General features: G+C 38.1%; 2 protein-coding genes across 4 annotated transcripts in view; both read right to left on the reverse strand.

Moving 5' to 3' along the window:
• Positions 1-1,642, reverse strand: part of LOC107755000 (probable G-protein coupled receptor 63) — a 7,071-nt gene extending 5,429 nt beyond the window's left edge. Inside the window, exon 1 of one of the 2 annotated variants that reach the window (XM_016571643.1) lies at positions 1,632-1,642. The gene's annotated coding sequence lies outside the window, so the exon portion shown is untranslated. Of the gene's footprint in view, positions 1-1,158; positions 1,183-1,631 lie in introns of those variants that run through there. The other variant, XM_016571641.1, reaches the window with a different exon arrangement.
• A 678-nt stretch (positions 1,643-2,320) lies between these two features.
• LOC107755001 (NADH dehydrogenase [ubiquinone] 1 alpha subcomplex assembly factor 4-like) lies at positions 2,321-7,943 on the reverse strand. Of its 2 annotated transcripts, none has more exons than XM_016571645.1 (3): positions 7,717-7,943; positions 6,630-6,709; positions 2,321-3,004 (listed from the first exon to the last, which is right to left on the reverse strand). In XM_016571645.1, the coding sequence occupies exons 1-3, from the start codon at positions 7,850-7,852 to the stop codon at positions 2,690-2,692; spliced, it is 531 nt and encodes a 176-aa protein (XP_016427131.1). In that variant the 5' UTR covers positions 7,853-7,943; the 3' UTR covers positions 2,321-2,689. The 2 variants fall into 2 exon arrangements, with proteins under 2 accessions (XP_016427131.1, XP_016427130.1); XM_016571644.1 differs by having other exon boundaries at positions 6,630-6,724.
• Between the last annotated feature and the right edge of the window lie 3,799 nt (positions 7,944-11,742).

Here is an 11,742-nt window from a genome sequence, read left to right on the forward strand (position 1 = left end):
AAATTTTACTGTTTTTGCTGTACTTTGGATCAAATAAATGCAGGCTTGGTGAGCATAAGAGAATTCTTAAAAAACTGGTAGTGTTCTATTCTCATAAATTGAAACAAATGTGCTTTAGCCAGTATAAAGAGTATGAAAAGTGCTCTGAGTTGCTGCACAGTCAGCTTGTAACACTCCAAAGAGAAAGGAAAACTTGAAATCGCATCATATGACCCCTTTAATGCTACTGATACTCACCCACCCACATGCAAGCACGCATGCATACTCACATACATAATTATCTTCACACACGAACATACACGCACACGTAGGTTGTCAAAAAACATAATTTAGTATGATTTATAAGCTGTTTTCCTCATGGGAACAAAAAATATCCCCATAACGTCAAAAAATTCAGGTTTTACCAAGTGTCCCCACAACATTTGTTTTATCTGGGTTAAATCATATGACTCACATTATAGAAATTAACAGGCTTGTTTAAAAGCACAAGTCAAACTGAAGTGGAGAGCATCTTGTAGACTAGAGACTATCAGTGGTACAGTATATGCCGAAACCATAGTGACAGCAGAGACGACCTGGTACTGTCATGTATACTGAATAGTTGTGGATCCTAGCAACAGGAATAAAATGATTAAGTGTCTCTTCATCTGTGCTTGGAGAATGTTTCCATTCTTCTGAACCACAATCACTTCAAGAGGCCTCAACAGTAGTCCAAGACGGTTTGATGCTTGGAACCTAGAAAATTCCTCCATTTCTATAATCAGATAGAAAAGGTCCGGGCTAGAAGAAGATACTAAATGATAAAGCTCATTGAATTCCAGATACTTATGGACCAAAGACTTTCATCTCAGATGAACAGGTTACAGAACACGGGGGAAAAATAGCTATAAGATTCTTACAAATCTTACGAATTAACTTTTGTTGCACTGATATTATATTTATCCAGTGAAAATTCCCCCTGCAATAATTTAATTAAGAAATATTTATTTTTAATTCAAAATTTAATTTATAAATATCCCTCAAAACCTAACATATCTGGAAGATTCACCTTGAAAGTGGATCAACTGATTTAAAATGGAGGAAAGTGCAGAGAACATCACAATATTTATCTTATATATTGCTTTCTAAACACAATAATTAAATAAGCTGGTGTTTTACCTTGATTCTCCTCTGTGGCTTTTTAAAAAAATTTTTTTTTATATATATGCTGCTGCATCAGTCACATCATTATGAGCTTAGATTCAGATACACATCCTTCTCTCGCCAGATGTTTGAAGCTCCGACATCCCACATTTCTACCTAAAATATGCGTCCATCCGTGAAATCTATTTCTTCGAGAGGCTGACACGGTTTCGGTTGAAAAACACTAACTAAACGTGTCAAAAACATAAAAAATAAAATAAAATAAAAAACATCAGTTTTGCCCGTTTTGGGGATGTAAATCAACCTGAAACCCCCCGTTGCAAAACAGATGTTTAACCTCGTAATGATCTAACAAAAAAAAAAAACCTGAGCTAAACAGACTTAAAATATAGCTGTTTTGTCGAGTGCAGACGCTCATTTTAAACGGAGAGGAATGCATGAAACATTTTGTACCCGCTTCTCATTCCGCAAATGCATCCCAAACACACCGCGTCGCTCGTGCTGTCCGCATTCACCGAGTATCGCGTCACTCAAAGTAAACCAATTAAATTTCAGCGCCGGATTTGATTTACACACCGTTAACCAATGAAAATGCAGGATTCGCCAGCTGGAGTTTTCACTTCGGCCAATCATCGATGTCGATGCAGCTGCGTTTCGTTGCGGGATGGAAACGAATCAATCAAGTGACCGCGGTAGTACTGCGGTCAGCAGTGAGTTTGAAATATAAAACACAACGAAATAAACAACAGAAAGAGAACGGTAAAGTTTTGATATAGTGATAAGAGAAAGTAGGTCTTCTGAAACTAATGAACCGAACCCAATGCTACGCTGAGGACATCTGCTGGTTCAAGCGTGTAAATCCGGGACAGCCCGCAAATTATGTTCTCATCTCTAGATATCAAAAGAACAAAAATCTACAATTGGCCCATGTCTCCCCTATTAAACTAAGGCATGATACATCTGAAAAGAAATGAGTTTCTCATAATATTCCTTATATAATTCACAGTAAACCACAAAAATTCAACAAATCACACAAAATGAATTCAAAACTCATCACATTGATGATAACTGGGAGTGCAAAGAAGTATTGATGAAAAATATTCAAGAGCAAAATGGCAGAGAGTAACTGTATAAAAAATAACGTTATATTCAGTACACTGGATTAAAATGACCAATGCATGGGGCAACTGATTTATTGTCAGTGAAAACAGATGCAAACTGCAGTGTTCACATAAACATAATGCAGCATTCCTGAGCCAGTTTCTTCATATTAAATGAAAATTATAATCCGTACTGATGTTTTACACTAGAAATTGATCTGGCTGACAAGATTTCCAGTCCAGTAACGTTTACATTACCTTATCTTCGTTATTACTATAATACATGCTGGGATATGCCATGCTTTAAATGAGACAGCAAATGAATAAATAATTATGACAGGCCCTTCAAAAACAAACAATACAAACACATGTCAAAACACATGTATCTAGATACTGTGCGTGTTTCAGAGACGGCTCGAGTCTGTATGCGACAGTGTTCATATGTGCTAAGAATCCTTAATCTGTTTAGTCTCCTCTGTTTTTGGTGGAATGATTTTGATGTCAAAGGGAAAAAAGAATTCTGTCAGTGCTTTGGCATCTTTTGGGTCCAGAGAGTACTCCTGTGCCAGCTTCTCTGGAGTCCATGTTTTAGGTAGGCGTTTGTGATTGTTCAGGGCAGTTAAAGCTTCCACAAGCGACAGTTTGCCTTTGGGAACATCAGTAACATCACAGAAACCATAGGGCTCGCCCGGTAGACTGTACTTCAGCGCCCTGCGCTGCGTCTCCTCCTCCACCTTCTTAACCCCAGGAACTGTTTCAGCCTGCAGCACACAGAGCACAGAGAGTCAGCCACACCAGTAGAGGGCAGTGCACACCACCTCTTTTTTAAAGGGGACATATGATGCAATTTTAAGTTTTCCTTTCTCTTTGAAGTGTTACAAGCTGTTCGTGAATAGATAAGATCCCTAAAGTTGCAAAGACTAAAGTCTCAAACCCAAAGAGATATTCTTTATAAAAGTTAAAGGGTTAGTTCACCCAAAAATGAAAATTCTGTCATTAATTACTCGCCCTCATGTCATTCCAAACCCGTAAGACCTCTGTTCATCTTCTGAACACAAATTAAGATATTTTTGATGAAACGACTTTAAAAACGACTTTATTCAACAATTCGTCTCCTCCGCGTCACCCTGTAGCGCCAATTTTGAGAATATCCACTGAACGCACACAGAATAGCATACGCTGTTCGCGTTTAGTGGATACTCTCCAAAATGGCGCTACTGTGACACGGAGGAGACGAATTGTTGAATAAAGTCGTTTTATTTTTTTCTTTTGCGCACAAAAAGTATTCTTGTAGCTTCGTAAAATTACGGTTGAATCCCTGATGTCACACCTGATTATTTTACAGATCTCCTTGCTATGTTTCTGGACCTTGATCGTGTAAGGACCCTTGCTGTCTAGGGGAGGGTCAGAGAGCTAATGACAGAATTTTAATTTTTGGGTGAACTATCCCTTTAAGACTCGTCCACGCCCTCCAAAAACACCTCGTTTAAACACGCCCCCACATGTCTACGTCACGATGTGGGAAGATTTGCATAACGCCGCCCAAATGTTCACGCAAAGAAAAAAGGCGTAACTTTGATTCTCGCTGTAGTATTGTTGTTGCCGCCACCATGTCGTGAAGATGCTGTGTGTTTTGTTGCGAAAGCGAAACTACTTTTTTTGGCCTTCCGAAAGAGGACACAACTAGAAATCAGTGGTTAAGTTGTATTTACAACACTGTTCCAGAACAGTTCAACCCAAATATTCATATGTGTGCAACGCATTTTACGGAGGACTGTTTCCTGAACCTGGGAGAGTAGCCTACAATGCCGGCTGTTCTGACTCACAGTCTGTAAGTATGTTTTCATATTTAAAGAATTTGCCACTGACGCGAGTTTTGAGCAGTGTAGAGTAACGTTAGCGCTTGTTGTTTGACGTTTCTCCGATCACAAATGCAGACATGGTTTTATGTTTACGCGGCGCGATGCAACAACGCATGAAAAGACAGTCAGTATAAGTCATTATAATCTGGCCAATCACAGCACACCTCGCTTTTTTAGAACGATGAGCTTTGTAAAAATCGACGTGTTTCAGAAAGGCGGGGCATAGAGGAGAAACAATAATGTACAGTATGTGGAAAATAATGTGTTTTTTTACCTTAAACCGCATAAACACATTTCATTACACCAAATACACAAAATAATGTTCTTTTTTAGCAGCATCATATGACCCCTTTAAAACGGAATTTAAAGCAAAACAGCACACCCAAACACGCAAAATGATTCATAGTGTTGGGGAAAGTCAATTTTAAAAGTAATGCATTACAATATTGTGTTGCTCCCTTAAAAAAGTAACTAATTGCATTACCTAGTTACTTTTTATGAAAAGTAATGCATTTTGTTACTTTTTCTCATCTGAGCTGGGCTTGCTTGTTTTTAATATGTAAACAAAAAAATATTTGGCAAACGTAAAAGTCCTATACGCACCTTTTCACAAAGTGAACCGAATAAGCCTCAGGCTGAAGGAAATGAAAGTTCACGTCTGTACAGTAGAGGGCGCAGCTCAAACAAACCTATTGGCTGTGCTACCATTCTGGATTGCATTAAGAATAGGACGCATGAGAAGAAGGTTCTACACCACTAATAGTGTTGGGGAAAGTTACTTTTAAAAGTAATGCATTACAATAATGAGTTACTCCCTAAAAATGCATCGCTTAGTTTTTTTTTTTTTATGGAAAGTAATGCGTTACGTTACTTTTGCATTACTTTTTCTTATCTGGGCTGGGCTTGCTTGTATGTTTTTAATACTAAAAAGTTAGATTTTTGGCATATGTTAAAGCCCTTTCACACCAAAGTGAAATGAATAAGCCTCAGGCTGAAGGAAATGTAAATTCAATTGACATTTAATTATTGCAGGTTTACGTCATATTCTGAGTTTGCATTTCAGTTTTTATTCATTTTGAGGAATACTAAATCTGTTTTTGTGCAAGTGAGGTGAGTAAATGCATGCTCACATTTAGTCTAGAACTACAGTAAGCATCATGTTCACACAGCGCACACAAAGCCTCTGCATTTATTCCCAATTGCTCTCAACATGGGGACAGGAGAGCTGCCATTCAATAAATGGGAAAACAAAGTAACTGGCATTACTTTGAAAAGGTAACTCTGATATTTTCTTGTAATTTGTGTTACTTTACTTAAAAAAAGTAATCTGTTTACTTAACTCGCATTACTTGCAATACGTTACCCCCAAAACTGTTCATAGACACAGTGTGTTTCTAAGCCTAGTAGTCTAAAAAACATGGACTCTTTCTTACCATTTACATAGTCTATTGATTTAATAGAACAGGCGTGATTTCTTACAGCACCTACTGCAGTGCAATCTGTCTGGCAGTAAGCCGCACATGCATATTATGTGTGGCATTTCAAAAGGATAATCAAGTGCAAAAAGACTTGGATCGCATCTATGCACACCCTTCGCATTTCACCTAAACATCGTAGAGACCTACTGTCTACTGCATAAAAAGAATTCATAAATGTCATATTTTCTGCACGCATTCAGTGCAGATTGACAATGCTTTGAGTTCATATCAATGAATAGTTCTGGTCCAGGATTATGATTGGTTGAGCCACAGTAATAATTCAGACATACAATACTTCTATACAGCAATATTTTTATATTTTCTATTTGACATGACATTAACTAGTGACACCATGCTATTTTAAACAATTCTTCTATCATTCTCACTAAATATCGAGTTGTGACATTCAGGGTACAAAATTAACACCCACCAAGCACCAAATGCAGGTACTTTTCAATTTGGCCTGTAAATTTCACAGTACGAAGCATTTGAAAATGGCCACAGAGGAAACTGAAGTGGGGAAAAATGCACGACCTAAGTTGTCTGAAGCACAAGAGCAATTTGAATGAAACGCTTCAAAGAGGCTCAGAAGCACGTGGGCGGCTGCTGCAGGTGCTGACCGACTGCTTGTGTTGTTTAATGCAATTGAGATATGTTTTCCCCAGCGCATAACATATTTTACTGTTGTAGCCTAAGTCTATACTTTGTAAATGTTATGAATTGTTTGCATTATTGACACACTATTTTCCTAATTAATGCTGTTCAGTTGCTTTGACGCAATCTGTATTGTTAAAAGCGCTATATAAATAAAGGTGACTTGACTTGACCCACTGTTTCTATTCCAAAGTGCCCTGTGTTTTTTCTTTTTCTTTATAACTATGCTGTTGATCCATTTTAAGAAATTTTGCTTTGCAATTGTTGGTGAAATTTGACGCAATTTATTAAAAGGCAACTTAATAAATATGAATCAATGCGTCTTGTTGATACCATAGTAATTGCTGCTGACTTTAATTGGTCTGTAGGTCAAAAGATCCTAAAATTCAAACCTGAGGATCGGGATCTTTAGACTCCACATAAACGTCCTTGAGCATCGACAGCAGTGGATCATTCTTCTGGTGAATCTCTTCTGCCATAGAAACACCTATGTCAGATCATGCAAAAAGTGTGTAACATGCAGTTTGATTATGGATATAATTCATTGCCAAAAGTATGTAGACATGCTCTTTATACGGGTCTGGCTTTTGGCACAGCTATCTATGGATCCACATCAGAGTGCAAGGTAATGAAGGCATTGAAAACAAGTTTAAAATCAATGTGTCATACATGGCCTCCCTGTTGAAAAAAACAGCATATGCTGGTTAGGTATGTTTTGAAGCTGGGATGCTGGTTTAAGATGGACCTTTGCTGGTTTAAGCTGGTCCTTTGCTGGTTTATGCTGGTCCTTAGCTGGTCATGTGCTGGTCTTAAGCTGGTCGGACCAGTTTAGGACCAGCACATGACCAAAACATACCTAACCAGCATATGCTGGTTTTTTCAACAGCACTGTGATCAAAAAAACTAAAGTAGATGAACAATATGAAAAGACAAGAATACAAATGAAACTGCGTTATGGTATACAGTGTGCTTATTTATAGTGTTTTCTTGTAAAAGAAACCAGTTGTCATATTGTTTTACAATTATGACAGTCTTCACTTCGATAGAATGTAGCACGATCAATTTATTTTCCTTACATAACATTACTATTAATAATAGTTCAGATATTTTGTCTCGATATTCAAGGACATAAATAGAAAGGAAAAATACTTCCGTTACAGTTAAGGGCTGTCATTGTATGACAAGCATTAAGATTGGTTGTCACTGTACTATTCAAACCCCTTTATTAATAGGAGGTGTTCACATATTTATGTTTGTGCAATAAGCAGGTTCATTAACACCACATATATAGAATTTGCATTAAAATGTTAAGTTAAAGAACGAAATCTGTCTGGCAGTCTTTGAGCGGTTATGTATTTCCCCTCATGGCTGTAATAAATCATATTCACAAGTCATATTTCTTCTAAAAGCCACGAGGTATGATCCTTCACCACTAGAAGGATCTTCATGATGTAATGTCAGTAGTCTAGCAGTTCTCACCGGCGATGTCTTCTCGTGGACTACTGCTGGATGCTGGATGTCGAGGTGCTGCTTTAGGTTTGGTCTTGCTTATTTCTCGGTGAGCGCGATTCTCTATATTAAAGTTTCTCATCAGGCGTGTTACTCTTGAGCCCATGTTTGAAATCTCTACACAGAGGACATTCCTCTTCTTCTGTTAAAGGTGCTATAGGCATTGACCGCTCTTTACTGCCCCCGACTGGCCGCTTCTCCGGTCGAAACACCAAGGCTGTGTCCGAAATCGCCCCCTATACCCTCATTCACTATTCCCTACATTAGGTCACTAATTCAGTTCACTAGAAGGAGTGAATGAAAACGAGTAGTGAATTCGGACACTGAGTGCACCGGAAGGAATGCCGCTTTTGCATAGTTTGTGCTTGCTGTTTATTAATCATTTGAAACTAGCAAACTAGCAGCTCCAGTAGTAAGATTAAAGGATTTATCTTAAACTCTGTCACGGAAATTATGTATAAACCCTAATCAAACAATTTAATAATCAATTTACAATGAATTTATACCCGTGTTGTACATTATGCTGTACGCCATGGATGAGCGCTTTGTAAAAATGAACGGATTGATTAATCAGCTGCGGGCGCCATCTTCTGGCGAGATGCGGGAATTCATTCGGCGCGTGACTCTCACGGTGCATTATGGGCAATTTGGGCATTCTCTAGCCGTTGAGCGTGCACCAGTTGTACACTCGTTTTTGCAGTGCATTGTGGGATTGAATGAGTGCACTCGAGGTATAGGGTATAGGGGGCGATTTCGGACACGGCCCAAGATTCTTCTTCTTCTTCTTCTTTGACGTTTTGTGGCGCTTGGCAAACCAGCTTTAGGTGCATTTACCGCCACCTACCAGGATTGTACTCTTTCGTTGTCATATCCTTTACATTTTATTAAAATATGTTCAACTGTTTCAGGAAGATCACATTCGCTTGACGAGCCACCACACACACCAAGATTTGTTTGTTTTGTTTCTTAAAATGAGTGCTGTCAAACGATTAATCGCGATTAATCGCATCCAAATAAACGTTTTTGTTTAGAAAATATATGTGTGTGTGTACTGTATATATTTATTATGTCTATAAATACACACATACATGTATATATTTAAGAAAAATATGTTATGTTTATATATTAAATATGTTTATCTGTCATATAAATAATATAAATATATACGTGTGTGTAGAGTCAAGATTTGTTTCGGCTCCATCACACACTATGAAAAATCAGTTGCCATCTTAAATTTTTAAGCTGAATCAAGTTAGCAATGATCCTGAGTTCATGCAGAGGATGAATGGAAGGCAGTCTGTGAAGAGATCAGCTTCATTTGGCTCTTCCTCTTCACTGGCTCTGGCAGAATCTGCTAACTATCTCCTGCGTCCACCACGGTCTTCTGTTTGTCCAGCTTTACCTGCTTGTTCTGCTCTGCCATGTCTTCTGCTCCACACTCTAAAAAATGCTGGGTTAAATATAACCCAGCGCTGGGTTAAAAAGGGACAAACCCAGCTATTGTAGTTGCATGTACAGTAATCATGCATAATTTATTGTTATTAATATAACAGTATGTAACATGTAACAAAGACACTGTGAAATAAAGTGTTACCTTTTATAGTCACATCTGGTCTTTCCTTCGCCAAGCAATAGTAAATGTGACCACAGCTTTAGTCAGATCTTTTGTATATTTACTAACCAGCATTGAGTGGCATCTACGCCAATGTTAACACTTTTGTTTCTTTTCTTTGGAGTTGTTATCCTGAGGGCACCAGTACTTCTGAGTGCAGCATAGGTTCAGTCAGACATTCTGCTTCCCCCATTATGGAATAACTTTCTTGCAGCTCTCTAATAAAAATACTACCATACGACCAAAATCTTATAGGACAAAATGAGTAATAAGTATTATGTGCCACTATTTTATATATATATATATTTTTTTTAAAACGACTGTATTGTAAAAGCTTGTGTTGATAAATAAGTGTAAAATGATTTTTTTTACTTATTTTCTGCTGAGTTCAGTACACTACCAATGGCAAAAATAAGCTCAACACAGAAACTTTACTTGCTTAGGGGCATAGTGCGAACGAATGCTGCAACCTGTTAAAATAAGCAGAGAAATAAATATGCAGCTTGAAACCGCCTTAGCTTTTAAAGAGGGATTTAAAGCAGCACTATGTAACTTTTTCTGTGTTCGAAATTTGCAAAATGTATATAATGAGCGAGTACATCATGAATTCATCTTCCAAACTGCGTTTTTGTCTTATTCCGAATCACTACGGTACACTTATAATAAGTACTTATATTTGGACTATTGTAGCCTGGTCGGGTCGTCAGCGCTGCGGAGTAACACATACTTGCGTGAATCGCCATAGACATAAACTTAGAGAAGTAGCTCCGGTTGGAATTCTGTTTATTAACCGCTAGTGCGCCAAAAGTTACATAGTGCTGCTTTAACTGGTAATAAGAAAGACGAGTAAAGCTTGTAAAATATTGTATTTTTATTTCCAAATGGGAAATGTTAACAAAATGGCATGTTAAAAAAAATGATAATGGCAATTTTGAGGTGATTACTGACACTTACGATACTGTTAAACCAAATGAAATGCAGGTGAGGGGTTTTAAAGACGTTCTGATGGGCACTGTACAAACCAACGAGGGAAATGGTACTTTGGAGTGTTCCCTTGATCCAAATCCAAACAGTTCCATAAGTTCCATATCTAGATGAATTAAAATACATTGAAACAAATACATTTTAAAAGTGTCCTCCATGGAGAACATGGAGAACAGCACATGAGGATAGGGACCAGTTGGAACCTGATCTGATTTGAATGAGGCTGTGTCCGAAACCAAGGACATCTGCTTTGCTTACTCGCTGCCCAGTCAGTCAATGACTTGACTTAAACCACATTTCTGAAAACTGGTTTCAGACTGGCTTCCAAGGCACCATAATGTCATGTCTAAATATCATGAACAAATTCAAGAGCGTATCCTCAGCAGGACAACTTTGTACATTACTTAGACCTAAACAGTAGTAGTAACTTAAAGGTACATATTACTACTTTAAGATACTAAAACACACCTTTTAGAGGTAGATAAGGTACAAAGTTGTTCTTCTGAGGGTACTGCCCCAGTGACATGCTGTTGTACCCCAAAAATGTCCAATTTTTAATTTACTTTTTTTCTGACAATAGCCTACAATGCATTTTCTCTGTGGAGATATGCTGATGTATGGCAGTCTTTAACATTTGGCTAGAAACACAAAAATGTACAATGTGTAAAATAATTCTTTGTTACATTAGGTTAACATCTAATAATTTGGAGAGGATGTCAATTCAATTTAGTATCTTAAGCAAAAACAATCAAAAAATAAATTAAAGAAATTGTGAGAAACCAATTTCCTCTGCAGGTAAAACCACTAGAATAATAAAGACTTTGAATTTTTATTCCTCCATTTGGAACATGATCTCGTCAGCGGAGGAGAAAATGAACAAACCACAAACATTCTCAAATTCAACACTCGTTCCACGGGTTCCTCAACGCGGCCAAAACTGCTTCTTTGCAAAGCAACACAAAAAAGATGAGCGGGGATAACAAAACAAAAACCCTGAATGAAAACAAACTAAAAAATAAACCTTAAACAAGCATCTCGTATTTACACTGAATACAGGCATCATTTCATATAATTATAATGGTTATGGCCACAACTTTCCACGTCCTCCACTTCCAACTTTACCCACAATTCCCCCTGTTCGCCTCCCCAGCTCGCTCGTGTTTACACCCCTCAAAGTCTGTGCAAACGGTTCAGTCTTCAGTCGACTAGTGCGTGTGGAGCCGCAGGGGAGTAACAGGAGCTCAGGTGAACTCATGAAGCTGTACATGCCTCCGGTCTGGAGGGAGTCGAGGCCACTTGAGACGGCCCAGGGAGGATGAGATCAGGGTGGGCCCAGGAGGCTGGGTTTAGAGGTTGTCTCCGGGCTGATATTGAGGTTCGGTTGCAGTGAAGTAATCCTC

This window comes from Sinocyclocheilus rhinocerous, unplaced genomic scaffold (genome assembly GCF_001515625.1).
Source record: "Sinocyclocheilus rhinocerous isolate Xijiao unplaced genomic scaffold, SAMN03320098_v1.1 scaffold3064, whole genome shotgun sequence".
Classification (NCBI taxonomy): Eukaryota; Metazoa; Chordata; class Actinopteri; order Cypriniformes; family Cyprinidae; genus Sinocyclocheilus; species Sinocyclocheilus rhinocerous.